The sequence below is a fragment of the Buceros rhinoceros genome, unplaced genomic scaffold (genome assembly GCF_000710305.1).
Source record: "Buceros rhinoceros silvestris isolate BGI_N320 unplaced genomic scaffold, ASM71030v1 scaffold45691, whole genome shotgun sequence".
Taxonomy (NCBI): domain Eukaryota; kingdom Metazoa; phylum Chordata; class Aves; order Bucerotiformes; family Bucerotidae; genus Buceros; species Buceros rhinoceros.
The window spans coordinates 1-15,514 of NW_010393418.1; the positions used below are offsets into that span (position 1 = coordinate 1).

General features: G+C 53.4%; 2 protein-coding genes across 2 annotated transcripts; one reads left to right on the forward strand and one right to left on the reverse strand.

Moving 5' to 3' along the window:
* Positions 1–5: 5 nt before the first annotated feature.
* On the reverse strand, positions 6–10,115 carry P4HTM (prolyl 4-hydroxylase, transmembrane (endoplasmic reticulum); the record flags this gene model as incomplete). The annotated part of the gene is made up of 9 exons (XM_010144825.1): positions 10,087–10,115; positions 8,381–8,415; positions 7,644–7,834; positions 6,516–6,612; positions 4,242–4,404; positions 2,482–2,667; positions 1,986–2,076; positions 1,317–1,440; positions 6–104 (listed from the first exon to the last, which is right to left on the reverse strand). Coding segments are annotated over exons 1-9 (1,015 nt in total), but the record flags the coding sequence as incomplete, so codon positions are not given.
* Positions 10,027–13,423, forward strand: LOC104488038 (secreted frizzled-related protein 5-like). Its single transcript, XM_010144824.1, has 4 exons — positions 10,027–10,304; positions 11,023–11,195; positions 12,148–12,234; positions 13,089–13,423. The coding sequence occupies exons 1-4, from the start codon at positions 10,126–10,128 to the stop codon at positions 13,421–13,423; spliced, it is 774 nt and encodes a 257-aa protein (XP_010143126.1). The 5' UTR covers positions 10,027–10,125.
* Positions 13,424–15,514: the final 2,091 nt, after the last annotated feature.

The following is a 15,514-nucleotide window of genomic DNA, read 5'->3' on the forward strand; positions in this document are numbered from 1 at the left end:
GCGGTTGGGGTCCACGTTGATCCAGTTGTTGGCGATCCACTTGGTGCCTTGGGTGACCAGGCAGCCCCCGTGCAGGGCGAAGTCGTCCAGCTCCCCCACCCAGCCTGCGGAGCAGAGCCCCTGTTAGGAGGTGGCAAGAAGCGCGGCAGCACCCACGAGCGCAGCCGGGCACGCTGACACCAGCTCTCCTGCCCACATCTTGCAGGAGCTGGCTCCTCCGGAGTAGGGTGCTCTACGCCCCCTAGTACCCACGAGGAGGTCCCCAGGGCAGGCTGTGTAAAATGCTTGTTGCCTCCATGTCTCCACCCAGCACAAGGGGCTCTGGCACTCTGTGCCACAGCCGCGGTTTTTCTCAACTCTTCCCAAAAAGGGAGGCTGGCATGGAAGAGGTGGGGGCTGCCGCTACAAGGCCATGCTGGAGATTGGGTCTTAGCAGTTCTGAATGACCCTCTCCTTACAGAGGTCCCATGGTTTTTCTGTGGCAGACTTGCATCAACAGCCACCCTCCATTTAGGAACAATTTGCTCATAAAAACACCATGGGGCTCTTCTTACAGGACAGTGATATTATCAGGGCTCTTCATGCAGGTCTTGGTATTATCATCCCACAGCCCACACGCTGGTCTTGTGACCTCCTCTGCGGATTTTCTAGCGATGGAAACTCAGGCTGGGATGCTCTACTCTCCCTTCTCCCACCACTGATCAAAATCTGCCATCAAAACACTCCAGCACCACTCGCCAGCAGCCTGGAAGATTTATGTCAATCCCCCCGCCTGGCTGTCGGGGAGAACCACACTGAGCTTCGTGAGAAAAACAGCCCCAAGGAAACATCAGGCTGCAGCTGAGCTATAAAGCAGGAGCGGGCCCCAAGCGCGGCAGTGCCTTGTGTGGGGCGGACCGTGCCTCCCTGAGCTGCAGAGCTGATGGCTGTGCCTTTGTCTACCTCCCTTCCCCAGCCCTTTGGGCAACACCACATCAGGGAAATATTTTGAATTGTAGACCAAGTTCCAGCAGGAGTTTCAGCTCGCACAGCAGGACAGGAGGCAGCTGGCGATGGCTAGTGCAGCCAAGGGCTTTGTTTGCTAGCTAGTCCTGTCCCCCAAAGACATCAGGAGCACTGACCTACTGCCTGCAAACAAAGGCCTTTCAGAGCCAGGAAGCTCGTACCCAGCTGGTGACAAGTAGACTCTGCAGTTCCCACTAGCAGGCAGCTACCACCCTCTGACTCTCTTCTGAGCTCCCAGCCACTGCAAGATGATGGCTGTCACCTCCTGCAGTCCTATCCCTCCTGAGCCGAGTCTTGAAATGAGCCCATACCTTCTCCATCAGACAGGTAGTTGTACCAGAAGACCGCAGTGCCTTGCTGAGGTTTCACTCGCAAATTGCCCTTGTCACAGTTTTTCCGAGTATCTCGCAGGTCAACATCGTTCTGGATCAAAGACTGGCAAGAAACCACAGAGAAGGTGTCGCAAACAGGGCTGGAACGAAGCACATATACTGGGCTGCCTCTGCCCTCTGCCTGAATGCCCCCCAGGGACAGCTCAAGGCTGACGCTGAGCAGGATGGAGCTTTCACAGCCCACCCGCAGCAGCCAGTTTCAGACCCCTGGAGGTCCATAACCTGTTTCTGAGCAGCAGCCCATTCCTTAACACATTGCCTGACAGGAGCACAACTCACCTGCCAAGACTTAGTCTGAGGAAACCTGCGCAGGCAGAAGCCAGCAGGGCCTGTGTTACACCTCGAGGCCAACACACCACCCCTTGTGCCTCTGAGGGGGGAGAACTGCAGTGTCAAAGCCCTTTGCCCCTTTCCTTGGCCCCAGAGGAAAAAGACCGTAAGCAGAGGAGAACTTCCTCATGCTCTAGCTACGAAGGCTAATGTCCACCAACCTCACACACCGGACCCCTTCTGCAGCCACAGCGAATAAGGACATTCAAAGAGGGACTCAAAATCCCCGGGGGTATCATGTAGGCGAGATTCATTTACCATCTCTTCGTATGTCCTGTTATCAGCTATAGGAAAGACTGTTTCGCCTCCCCCAGTCACATTGTTCAGGTAGAACAGCACCGTCACATACCTGCAAGACAGAGTGGCTGTCAGGGGACACAGCTGGCACAGCAGGAGATGCACAGGGGCTGTCCGTACCCTGCCCCTCCACCATATGTACAGCGGTTCCTCTGGGACTTCACTAGATTTACTGGTGATTTACATCATCAGCTTTTCTCCAAGGACAAGGACAAGACAGCAAATCCTCACCCTCAGCAGTGAGGGTGCATTTCTAGCCTCTGGTGGGATGGCCCAGCAGCTCTGCAGAACCTCTCTGCCCTCCTCGTGTGGGAGGATTCGGTCACCTCTCCCTTCAAACCCCTTGACGCCAGTGATCTCCAGAGCTGGTCTGTGGGCCCACCACCGGAGGTGAGGTGAAATGGCTCTCCACACCTCTTCCCTAAGGCCTTCCAGACCGTGCCGGGGCAGGCCTTACCGGCAGGAGGTCTCAAAGGGGGCGCTTTCATTGGCGACCAGCTTCGTGTGGCTGCAGGCAGTCTCGGGGAAGACGGGGCCACTGTCCATGTGGGCATGGTAGTGCCCTCCTTGGTCGTACCGCACAACCTGGAGGGGCTCGCTGTGCTCTACAATCTCGGGGGGCAAGCGAGTCAGGCGCATTACCCTGGGGAAGCAGAGAGCAGAGCAGGTGAGGGGAAAGCCCCCTGGGCAGCCGCTCCTCCCAAGCAGCAAACAAATCCAGAGAAAGAAAACCCCTTCCCCAACAGACCGGAGAGACGGATGGGCCAAAGCAAGCGTGCCAAGAGATAACTAGGTCCTTACAGATCTGTTGGACCATCGGCAACAGCTCAGAAAGTCCTTGTCAAGGTTAATAAAAAGAACAAAATTGAAAAGTGCATCTCCAGCAGGACTCAGCTCTCAGGAAGACTTTGCTTGCTCAGCAAATTCCTTTCTCTGTGCGTCCCTGGAGCCATCTCATCGCTTCTCTGGACTCCTGCACACCACCTACAGACCTCGGGGACAGTTAGCAAAGCACAGGGCCCCTGCTGAGAGTGAACAGAGACTAGCTCTAGGAATATCTTGTCACCTAACTCACCTTTCCCTGTTGCTTTTTCAGCAGCCTCCCCCCAGGGCAGAGGGGCACTGGAAGTGATCAAGGAGACCGGAGCCCTCCTGCTCTGGGATTTTTCCGCTGCTACATCTGAGATCATCCCCCAGGCAAGCAGGTACGTCTCGAGACCTGCCAAAGAACACTCAGAGCTCTGAGAATCCGGACCGGTGAAGCCCTCAGGGCAGATGCAAGGGGAACACAGCACCCAGGCAGGATGGCAGAGCCCCTCCAGGCACCCCGTGGTCCCAGGGAGGACTAACAGCCTCCTCCAGTGCCATGTCTTCACCTCCTCATAACAGAGGCCAGCTGAAGAGCGTGAAAGCAGTATGCTGATGCCTGCGTGTGCTGGCTAGCTGGCACGAAGAAGGTGGCAGCCACAGTCTGCTCTAATCAAGGCAATATGCGACCCCATTCTCCCGCTGGAATGTGCTGAAGAAAAGGAGTGGCCAACAGCCGTTTTCAAGCCTCGGGACAGATTTTACCCACCCATGTTCTGGGTGAGGACCAACACCACAAGACGAAGAGTCTCCAGCCAATTATGTGAAACTCACCATGGCTAAGCCTGTGTACTGGGTTTCCCAGCACCAAATCTGAGATGAAGGGAAGGGTAAGAGGTTCTCCCCTCTGCCGCGAGCTGCCCTGCGATATGTGTGCTCGGAGGATTAAACTAATCCGGCTTACTTGAGGTGAAGTCGTGCTTGTTAAAAAGTCAGCTCTGAACAGCTACGACAGATTTCAGTGAAATGCGTGAGTAGCTAAAGCAAATGACAGCAACTGCTGGCTCCCAGACAGCATTGGAAACGGGCAGTTTCTCCCAGTAAGCTCGTTTACTAATTAGAATGAATTATTTCATACAATGCCAAGTCTTCTTGGTCTTACAGGGCTCTTCCCAAAAGTGAATGGAGATGCTGAAAGGTTTGATTTTTCTTTTTCCTTTTTCCATGGGACAATGCAAATTCTTGTTCTAATGAAAACCTCCTCTCCCCGTTTCGTGTTCACTGCTCTTTTTACTCCACAGACTTTCAGCAATTAGGAAGTGTATTAGCAAGTCTGCGACTGCCTCTCCCGGCACAGGTGGTCCTCGTGCTTACACGAACCCAGCCGCCCCGTGGCTGCCTGGCCCTTACCTTTGCCGTATGGCCCTCATGACCTGGTGTGCCCCCTCGCCCTGGTACAGCCAGGTGTGCTGGCTGTTGCGCACCAGGTCGCTCATCTTCACTTTCTGGCTTCCCATGTACTTGTGGAAATCGCGGATATTCAGCTGTTTGAACTCCTCCAAACTCAGCACACCTACAGGAAGAGAGGAAAAGCTGTCTGACTCTGGTGCAGGTTCTTGGTGTCCTGTACTTGGAGATGCCACCAGCTGAGGGCACCTCAGAAAGTGCCTTCCTCCAACTGTGCCCACCACGATCTGCACCCCGTAGGCACAGGATCACAGGCCCCAGCAATGCCCTCGACTTTAGCAGACCTGCAAAAGCAAACCATTAGCTGCCGTGCGGGGTCAGACCCGGGACAGGCAAAATACCATTTTGAACTTCAAAAAGCTCCTAAAACACAAACCACTCCATCAAGAGAGAAACAGCCATTAGGGTTCTAACACATGCAGTGCCACAGCTAAAACCCCTGCACCACCTGACGGCTTGGGGCTTGTTACTCAGATTTTTAAATAGACATGTTTAAGAGCAGAGTGGGACACTTCAGGCTGCACTTTCTACAAGACCCTGCATGGTAATTTAAAAAAGCCAAACCCCAAAGAAGCAGCATATTCCTCTGCATTTGTGTCATTGGAGAACATGAGTGAGAAATACGACAGAGTATGACTTGTGTAAGTAGCAATAACAGAAAAGCGAGAGGTAAGAAGTGGTTTCTGCTAAACCACGTATTTCTTGTTTGCACTCAGCTGGACTCAGCGAGGGAGGGACTTCTGCCTTTGTCAGCTTCAGAAAAACCCTCACAGTTGTTTTCCCTTTCTGGAGACGGAGGGAAGCCCTGCTCTGGGGATCAGACCCCTGGGACCAGAGGGCTGTGATGCGCTGCCCGGCAGCTGGCGGCTCGCTCAGGCAGCCATGCCAGCGCTGCTGCGGTGCCAGGTCCGCTCCCCGGGCACAGAGCATCTGGGGATCAGACCCCTGGGACCAGAGGGCTGTGATGCGCTGCCCGGCAGCTGGCGGCTCGCTCAGGCAGCCATGCCAGCGCTGCTGCGGTGCCAGCTCCGCTCCCCGGGCACAGAGCACCCTCCGGCAGGAGGAAGGACCAGCCATCAGGGTCAGCCCAGGACAGTTCCTCAGGTGCCAGTGGTCATGACCTAATTATCCACACCATTCTCATTCCTTGTGCCTCCCTGTCCCCATTTCCCTGTACGCCATGCAGTCTTTGATGACGCAGTGCCACATCCAGGTTGTGACCTGGTCTCTCGGTGTCACGTACCAATCTAACAATGGAGGAAGCAGCTCACTGGAAGCAAGGTCCTGCCAAGAGCACTTTAACAGGATCTTTCATTTGTTAATGCCCAGAACAGCGGAAAAGCCACTGAGGACTCGGTCATACGCTCCTACCTCTGCCAAGAACGCCACCAGCCCGGAGGAGCGGGGCACGGGGTGCCCTCCGGATATTTAGGCATTCACACATTGCTTCAACTCCAAACCAGCTCCTCCTGGGCAGCTCTCAACACCAGGTCACTGGAAGAGAGCGTGCAGAGCCTGTGCGTTCACTTAATTTGATTAGGAAATGAAGAGTTGCTTAATTGAGGCCACTCTAATTAGAGCAGCAGAGGTTAGAGTGCATGTCCGGACCAGTGGGAGCCCTTGGGAGACCAGGAGCAGGAGGGGCAGAACTGGTTTCATGGAACACAGAGAGTTTGCAGCAGCACAGAGAGGGATCAGCTACAGAGGCCGACCAAGAAGACCACCCTCACCTCCACTTACTCTGCCCTTCCTTGCAGGCGATGCGGGGCTCCCAGCCTGCTGCAGAAGTCTCCCTGAAACCAGGGCGGGGAGTGGAGGGTGCACCTTAAAACCTGCAGCCGAGGTAACACAAGCTGCGTAGCCAGAGCCAGAGCTGTCTCTCAGGACCACGGGAGCAGAAGCGTGCCCTGAAGGTCCTGTTACAGTGGGGCATGAGCCAAGGCAGGTCTGACAGTGCAGAGCTGTGTTCTGGTCCTGCTCCTGCAAGACCCAAGCCCAGGCAGTGGAACTAGTGTGCTGCTAGATGGGCGATGAAGGGCAGGAGCGCGGCCATGAGAGGTTTACACTGATGTTACTTTTCTGGGAAGGTGTCTAAAGCAGTGCTATTTTGTTTTGAAGAACACAGCTAGAGAAACAGTCCTGGGAAGGGACACAGCTCTTGCTCTGCTCCACATGGCTGTGCTGAGGGCGAAGGGATTTCCGAGGAGCTGCTCTTACCATTCCCATCGGGATCAGCCTTGACTGCAGTGTACATCTCCCGGATGTTCTCGGGGGTCATCCACCTGCCGTTCCCAAGCCGGGTGTGGGTCAACACCTGAAATTCATAAATGCGTCAGCAGCGGGCACTAGTTTTGTGCATTAGCAAAACCCTACGGATTCCCTCGCAGCCCGGCGGGCTCTGCTCGGCAGCGCGTCAGCCAGCCAGGCGTCAGCACATCTGCAGAGAGAAGGCCGCAGCGAGGATCATCTGGCAGCCACACACAGAGTGTGGTTGATGAGTGCTGTTATTTCTAGTTTAGGTCATGGCAAATGACTGCGGAGACTCGGATAACCAGTCCTGAGGCGGAGGGGGCACAGCTCTTTCTCTTGAAGGGAAAGTAAAGCTATCGATGATAAAAGTGAATGCTTTTACTTGTCCAAGATAAGGGCTTGGAACAAAACACTTCCTTTCCATGAGGACAGGGAGATGCAGTATCCTGGAGAGCTCTCACCAGGCTCTGACCTTCAGAGGAGCCTTGCCCTGGGTGGTCACTGTCACAGTTCCCCACATCCCACCACACTTGGTGCCCGCAGGAGAGCACACAACCCCAGCCCAGCCTGAGAATGGAGCCTGGGGAGGGACACCCTTGAACTGCCACAGCCTGCCCTGGTGCACCCTGCCACAAAGGGCAAGGGTGCGGAGGAGCTGCAGATGAGGTGCTCGTTATCCTCCTCTGGGCTCATTAATAGGGGTGGCTTTGCTGGCATCCTGCCAATTAGCAGAGTCAGCTCCCCGCTGGCTGCACAAAGTGGTGCCTATGCTAGAAACTCACTTCCCCGGGACACCCAGCAAGAGGAAACCCACAGCACAAGGAACATTTTACCCAGCACATTGAAAAACACACATCTCCTGCCAAGGACTGTTGCTGCCTCCCAACAGCAGGACAACTGCTGCACATTTCCCCAGAAATTTCCATGCTGAAGGCCAGCACAAGTCTTGAGACACGAAATTAAGCAAATACTGATCAGTATATACTGGGGTCTGGCCCTACCCTTGCACAGAAGTCAACAAGAGACCATCTGAGGAGGGGTCCTGCCAGAGGGTCCCCCAACAAACCTCCCCCAGTTTGTCTGTCCCCACTCTACCTCTTTGAGCTGCAGCTGCCCATCCTGATTGTGGTCCAGCAGATTGAAAATGTCCATCTGGCTAATTTCTATCATTTCCATGGCTTCCTCATAGTCATCCGTTGGTAAGATCTGGCTCTTCTGCAACCCCTTCAGCTGTGCCAGATGCACGATGAGCTTGCACTCCTCCTCTGTCAGGAAGTTGGGAATTTCTGCAGCGAAAGTGTGAGCAGCAACAGAGACTGAGGGACTGTTACTGTGGGACCCTGTATCAATGGCAGGCCATTCAGAAGGGGGAAAAAAAAAAAGAGGTGATGGGGAAATTGAGTTTGGGACATTCAAACACACCCACCCTTCTCCCAGCAGAGCTCACAAAGAGCACACACCACACACCTGAGCTGCTGGAGACGAGTATTTTTACAGCAGCAGTTCCTAAGTGTTTGGATCCAGGGGTCAAGCCCTTCAACGCTCTCGCAGATCCCACAATGGACAAAGGAGTGAACAAACACGTGTGTATCAGTGCGTATTATCACTTCAAAGGTGGCGCGAGGATCACAGTCTGGGAACTGCTGCTCTGCAGGAAGGGAGGCCAAAATTCTTTATGGTGGGCAGCAGTGATGGTGCTTCAGCGTTTCAGGCTCCCTCGCTCTCACGTGGAGAGGGCGGCACTTCACACAAAACCTAACACCTTTCAGGGGAACCTGGCACAGTGCTCTGCTATGAAACTCAAACAGCACGGAGACAACTTCCAAACTCACCCCACTCATTCCCTTGATCCCCCACCACAAAAGATCTTCACATGCAACATCAAAGGGGGAGGCACTGCACACAGCGGATGCCGTGCTCCATGACCTGGTGGCATCCCAGCATCACCAGCTTTCCTTTGCGGCGCACCACCAGCAGCAACCAGGCAATGCCAGGATCCCAAGTAAATTGAACTGCAGAGAAATCCCCCCATGACTGTGAGGCTGAGGGATTTCTAGCTGCACTGGGCACGCATTTGCAAAGTGCCGGCGAGGTCCCGTTCCACAGTACGGCTACACTGTGGCCCCGCAGGTTGAGAAGATCCTTCCGGCTGATGTCTGTCACTGTTACGGGGATCTTGTTACCAGCTGCTGAGACTTTTGAAGAGGGAAAGAAAACCACGAAAGCAGGACAGGTTTAAGCGCTCCTAGGCTCAAGGTCCTACTCTCCAAACTGTAGCCCCTAGAGCTCCTGCAGGTACGTGCCAAGCACACGTTGTATCTCAACCACAGCAGCAACCCTCAAAGAGGGGAAAAAAAGCTAATTACTTCCATCACCCTTTAAATCAACCCTGTCAGCTCAAACTGTCAACAAGAAGTCAGCTTCTTGCTATGTACAGACCAGAAGCAGCCCTGCAGAAAATGAGATGCTCCTGGGCAGCCCCAGAAACACGATGCAGCCGGCTGTACTCGTAACACCCTCCAAGGAAACAATTTCCGCCACAGGCAGCGCAGAGTCCTTGTGCCAGGGGATGCTTCAGAGCTGGAGCTTCCGCTGACCGTTTTGAACCTCATGGCACGGCACCAGGTCTGAATGCACTGTGCGCTCTGGCAAGCGACGCCCCCAGTATTTCCAGCTCCCCAAAGCGGGCTGCAATAATGATGGCTGCTGGAATCTTAATTACGTGCTGGAGGAAGGACAATCCCGCTCTTCAGTGGTGGTAACGGGATTTCGTAATGAAGCAAAAATTCCGCTCCCCGGAAAGCGTGCTCTGTCACGCAGGCTGCAAGGTGAGGGGGTTTCCAGCTAAGCGCTGCCAATCCCATCTGCAAACAACCTGTCTCCTCAGCTGCAAATTAGTTCCTCTCTACCCTCAGCTCTCCCAAATGGTTAACTACTGGCTGTGAGACCATCCTATCTCCCTGCCTGCTCAACAATAGATCCAGCTAAACAAATGCCTCCTAATTGACTTTGAGCAACACTTGATTGCTTTTAGAAAAAACAAAAGGGAGGAAAACATTGGGGTTTATGAAATAATGACTAATCCTGGAGCAAGAGAAAGGGGATGGGTTGGAGGCTGGTGTCAAACAGAGATGCAATCTTGGCTGAAAGAGCCCCAAGACACATGGGCCAAGTCATTCATCCCTCCCCAACTGCCCTCATTTCCACACCTGCTGATCTAAGCCAAACCCCTGCTAAAATCCAAACAATCGGGGCCGCTGGCAAATGAAAATTGGAGCATTGTCTTCCCCACGAGGGCTCTGAAAGGGCCGCACTTAATGAGGATGGATTGACGGAGAGGTGGCTCGTAGGCTATAAAAGGCATCCCGCAGTCGGAGCAGCTCAGTCCAGGGTGCGCCGCCCGTTCGCCCGTTCCCAGCTCACTCTCAGTATGATCCCAGCCCACCGCAGGCACCCCTCAAGGTCGGGTGGCCCATGGCTGCTGGGTCTCCTGGCACGCCTGCTGCTCTGGGGCTCTCCAGAAGCCTGGGCAAGCTACCTGAGGAGATCCTCCAGCTGCACACCCATTCCGCACCACATGGCCTTGTGCTATGACATTGGTTACTCCGAGATGAGGATTCCCAACCTGCTGGAGCACGAGACCATGCCAGAAGTAATCCAACAGTCTTCCAGCTGGCTGCCCTTGCTGGCCAGGGAGTGCCACCCAGATGCTAGGATTTTCCTCTGCTCCCTCTTTGCACCAATCTGCTTGGACAGGTAAGATGTTTTTACAAGTTATTTCAGCTGTAGCTGAAGAGCACAACTGCGTTTGCCTCCCAAGAGAAAAGGCATGCAATGCGATCAGCACAGTCCCCAAGAAGCTGTGCTGGTCCTCTCGGCAAGGGACAATTGGATTACCCAGCAGGGACCTTCCCCTCTGAAAGTGAAACATGAGCATTTCATCTTGCGGGAGCAGAAACACCACGTTCGCTCCTCTGGATTTTCCTGCTCTCCCACCCCAGGCACCGGTGCCATCCTCCCCGGTCGCCCCCCTTGCATACTGCATGCTGGCTCCCACCAGCTTCACCTCCCGCCTCCCCTGCAGTCCCTCACCCCAGCTCCTGCTCTGAAGGCATTGGGGCTTTTCCTAATCTGACAGTGGCAGCAGCAGAGAGAAATCCTCGGTTTTGAGGGGCAGCCACGGAAGTACAGAGCTGCTAAGGACATCGGGTACCTACTCAGGCACCTGTAAAGGTAAACAGCCTTTGCACAACTAGAGAAGATCCCTGGAGGTGGGGAAGGCTTCTAGCAGCAGCCTGTATCCTCATACCTCCTGGCCTCAAAAATTAACTGTTTGCTTCCTGGGTATGAATGTTCAAAACATATCAAAACCCTCAAAATAGTTCTGCTAGCTGTTGAGGGCACAACACCGCCCTGCGCAGCCCCGGGCTCGGTCCTCAGCCCAGAGGTGCTGCAATCCCCATCCCCTCCCCAGGCTCATCTACCCCTGCCGCAGCCTGTGTGAAGCCGTCAAGAGGAGCTGCGCACCCGTCATGGCTTGTTACGGCTACCCCTGGCCCGAAATCCTGAACTGCGACAAGTTTCCTGCGGATCACGAACTCTGCATCGCCGCAGTCTCCACGGATGAAAATTCCTCGAGCAGGAGAAGTAAGCAGAAGGGTTTTTTTCTCTCTCATATGTTTTCCCATCTGTAACACTGAAAGCTCAAAAGGATGGTTCTATGCCTCGTTTCTATTCCTGTTTCTATGCCCATAAAAATTCCTAGTATTTCTGGTTTTAAGCTGTATTTAAAAAACCCCAAGTTCTCGTTTTGTTTTCTCTGGGAACTCCACCGTGTCTAGAAAATTAGCATGACATTGACTGCAGCTTGTTCCCCTCTCTACTGTATTCATTAGCTCCCTGGGTGCCATCAGACCACGCAGGGTTTGGGGCAGAGGGAAGGAATTGCTGTGAAAGCCTAACCCCTGGCACAGCATGAGAGCTCGCAGTGTGCAGGCTCCAGGCGGCGAGATGTGCTTCCAGCGGAGCGAAGGAGCTGCAGCCCTGATCTGTCAGCTGTGTCCAGGGCTTAAAACCCTGCAGAAAGAAAGGTTTTGCAAGCCTTCTCTTTAAACAGTAGAGAACATCACATAGGAGCACGAGCCTCTGCAAACATGAGTTATACAAGAAAGAAAATCTTTAGACTGAGACTAAATTAAACACCCAGATACTGATGAACACTGGGGGAGGTTCAAGAGCAGTCAAGGGGAGAAGAAACACCTCATTTCAGCATCCCTGGCTGGAGTCTGGCCACACCAATGGCTTTACTGTGTCATCCAAACTAGGAGATCTTCATTAAGCATTTCCACTGCTGCTTTCACACGCAGCAGCACGCACAAGCCTAAACGAAGTGCGACAAGCAGCGTCTGCCCCAGCCCCAGCAAGGAGAGCTGAACATTTCCCCTCCTGGCAGCCTGAGCAGTCTCTCCAGGGACTGGGTAGCTCAGGAGGAAGCACCAGTCAGAAACAGCAAGTCACCACTTGCAGATCTCAAAATTTCACCGAGCCTTTCCCAGTGAAGCCTGACAAGGGTGTGATAACCACATCTCTGTTGCAGCAGTACCCCGCGCCAGCTGCAAGGACTGCGAGCTTGAGGAGGCCAGCTCTGCCAGGGAGATCCTGGAAAACCTCTGTGCCAATGACTTTGGTGAGTACCCCACCTCCTTCTCTCAGCTGCTGCCGTTCCCTCCAGCAGCCAAGTAGTGGCATGGACAGAAAACGGCTTTGCCATAACAAACTGACTAGGAGGAAGGGCAGCTTTTCCAGCAGATCCCAGGGGTTTTCAGATCCCAGCTTACCTGTTAGGCAGCAGGAAGGCCCAGCTCCAGGCAGCACCAAAGGTGAAGACCTGCTTCGTTTCTGTGAGCTCTGATTTGGAGTTGGTCTGTGGCTGCTAAATACAAGCACTACTCTGGTTTTCCCGTGGAGACAATCAAAGGCCATAAACACCTCCAGCAGACTCCATGTTAGCTATTTCCAAGTTCAGTACTGCTGTTCCAGTCATGCGACTCTCCCTTTCCTAGCCCAAGCAGGTGGCAGCACTGGCTCTGCTCAGAAAACTTCTTGGCAGAAGTTTTCAAGATACTGTCCTGAATTCAGGCACATAACTTTCATGAAAAAAAAAAAAAATCTTGGGCAGCTGGCAGTCATGGCACCTCCCAAAATCCCAGCTCAGAGAAAAGTCAAGTAATTGGCATGAGACCAGGACTTTGATGCATCCACTTGCCAGTGCCCCTGCTTCCTACAGGGCTTCTGCCACCCTGCAGTGCTGGTACACCTTCACCACTCTCATGAGGAAAGCAGAGTGAGGAGAAGGGTGTTCAGTACTGGAAATAAACCCCTGATGGGACCTTTTACAAGTTCACTGCAATTACAAGAGCTTGGATGAAGCGTCACCACATTACAGAAAGAGCAAGAAAGCCTTGTGTTGGCTGTGAGTTTAAGCAGGTAAGAGCTAAGAAAAGTAAACAGAACTAACAGCTCTTTCTCCAATCCCTGCAGCAGTGAAAATCCGAATCCTGAGGAAGAACATGACCACCACCATCTCTGACTTCGACCTGGACCCCAGCAGGGTGGAGGTCCTGAAGCACGGCCCGCTCCTCAGAACCGAAATCCCTGCCAGGCTCCAGCAGTGGCTGGACATAGATGCTACCTGTGTCCACAACATCATGAGAGGCACGCACGCAGGGGTCTTCGTTGTAAGTGGCGAAGTACAGGGTGACAAAGTGGTGGTGAACAAGGCCTACGCCTGGCAGAAGAAAAACAGGAACCTGCACCAGGCGGTGCGGAGGTGGAAACATCACCGCTGCCCTGAACAGGCTGGCCGGAAGGTCTGAAGAATCTCTATTCCCACAATAAGAAACTGCTCCCTTCCCTATGGCTAGAAAAGTCCTTTCCCTGGCAGTTGGTGTTTTGGAGATGTACAGTCGGTATTTTTAGGTGATTCAAAGCAGTCATAGTCCACAGGTAGGGCTCACGCAGATCCCTGTTTTACTGAGACAGAGCTTATGGGTGCAGATTTAACACATTCCTCTCGCAAGGCTCTGCAGATCGAGGACTTGTGACGGACAGCTTGTGCAGGACCCAGCGTCACAACAGAACTGAACTGAACTCTGCAGGTGAGCTCAAACTACAAGAGACCTTTAGTGACAGCTCCTTTTGGTTCTCATCATCAAAGCTGACAGCCGTTTCAGCTTCGTTATTTGACCCAGAGACACCAGAGAGATTACACCAAAGTCTCCCCAGCTGCTAAGTGATGCTTTTTACGTAATGAAGCAAACACTCTTGAACAGCCCGAGGTAAATGAATGAAGACAGGAACCCGCCTTGGGGCAATGCTTGGCCCCTTAAAAAATGAATGCTGAAGTCTGCTCTTGAGCAGTCCCTCAGGCTGCCCCTTCAGCTCGCTGTGCTGAGAGGCAATGAGCATCTGCACACCTAAAAGGAAATAACAGAAAAGGCACAGAGCAAAGGCAGCCAAGAGTCTCTGCACCACAGGGAAAAGCATCTTTTAACACGAGACACGCAGCTTGGATCAGAAGATTCTGGTAACTGGAGAACTACTGAAGATATTGAGATATCACAAGAGCCTTGAGAAAGAGCAGTGGGACATCAGCCCTTTAAACCTCTGTGCTGGTGTGCAACCACAGCTTTGCTGGGGGCTCAGAGCTGAGCCCCAGCCCCAGCACAGCAGGAGCTACTCGTAATTCTGCTACGGGGGGCAGGGCGACACACCACCCAGCTGTCCAGCCTTCCCCCTGCACGCAAGGAAGACAGAAAAGGTGGCAAAACTCAGTCTCACCAGGTTCTCTGCAGCTCACCCACCTCACCCTGGCCATCCCCCACCAGGGCAAACAGCCCCAGTTCTACACTCCAGATCAAAGAGCAGAAACCATCAACTCCCCAAAACAGAAAACAAGCTGGATTTCTGCTGCCTAGCAAAGCTCTGGCTGTGCAAAGTTGTCTGTGCTGGATTAAATTCGGGACTGAAATAAGAGGCAAAATGCCTTTTGGGAGAAAGAAGTTCTGCTTTGTTGGTGCTGCCTGGTTGTGGAGAGATCCCCCAGTTCGGTGGAGACACATTGCCTCCCCGTGCTCGCAACGGACACCAGCAACCCACGGAGCGATCTCCTCAGACCAAGCGTGGGCCCAGACGAGCGCTCAGACATGCACACCCAAATTCAGCTGCGCCCTGACACTCACACAGTGATTACGCCTGTGCCCTGAGGCTCAGAAGAAAAACGCAGCGAGATTTCCCATTTTCACTCCTCCCTGCTGCCCTGTCTTGCAAACCGCTGCCAGTCCTCAGAATCCGCTGGCAGGTGGTCCCAGCACCTTCTGAACAGGCTGCGTTTGGAAAACACCACAGGATATATAAAAGCTCTGAAGGCTGAAAAGGCTTTGTCTGATATTTGTTTTCCATTCATAGGATTATTTGATTACGAGGGTTTCCTAACTAAAAAGTGCACAGATGGTCTGACTTACGAGCTTTAGAAATGACGTTGCGTCGCCAGGGCGGGCGGGGATGGCTGGGGGGAAGTAGGGCAGGGACTTCTTCACAGCTCCGTGAAATACGCTTGGGCCCAACACAGATGCCTTCGGCACATTTCAAAAGCAAACCTCAAGTTGCCCTGTGGCGCACAGTGCCATGCTCCAAAGCAGAGAGCTCACATTAAATCATTAACAAGCCCTCTGCTGCCGCTGTCTCACTGCAGCCTGCTCTGCTGAAAGCAAAGATCACAGACCGGCTCCTCTGTGCCACAACATCGCGTGTGAAGTAAAATCCCCAGAAATTCAAGAGTCCTCCTTTGCTAGTGACTTCTGGTTTGTCTAACACAGCCAAGCTAAATTCACACTTCCACTAATTTAAACAACAGAGACGCAATAAATTAGTTGTTTTAAACGAGCTGATGTAGATTGGTACTGTTT

What these genes read in the sequence shown, in the direction of transcription:
- LOC104488038 (XM_010144824.1), top strand. Translation starts at nt 10,126, where the DNA reads ATGGCCTTGTGCTATGACATTGGTTACTCCGAGATGAGGATTCCCAAC. An exon ending in GCACCAATCTGCTTGGACAG is followed by an intron (nt 10,305 to 11,022) that starts GTAAGATGTTTT and finishes TCCCCTCCCCAG; the next exon opens with GCTCATCTACCCCTGCCGCA. An exon ending in AAATTCCTCGAGCAGGAGAA is followed by an intron (nt 11,196 to 12,147) that starts GTAAGCAGAAGG and finishes CTGTTGCAGCAG; the next exon opens with TACCCCGCGCCAGCTGCAAG.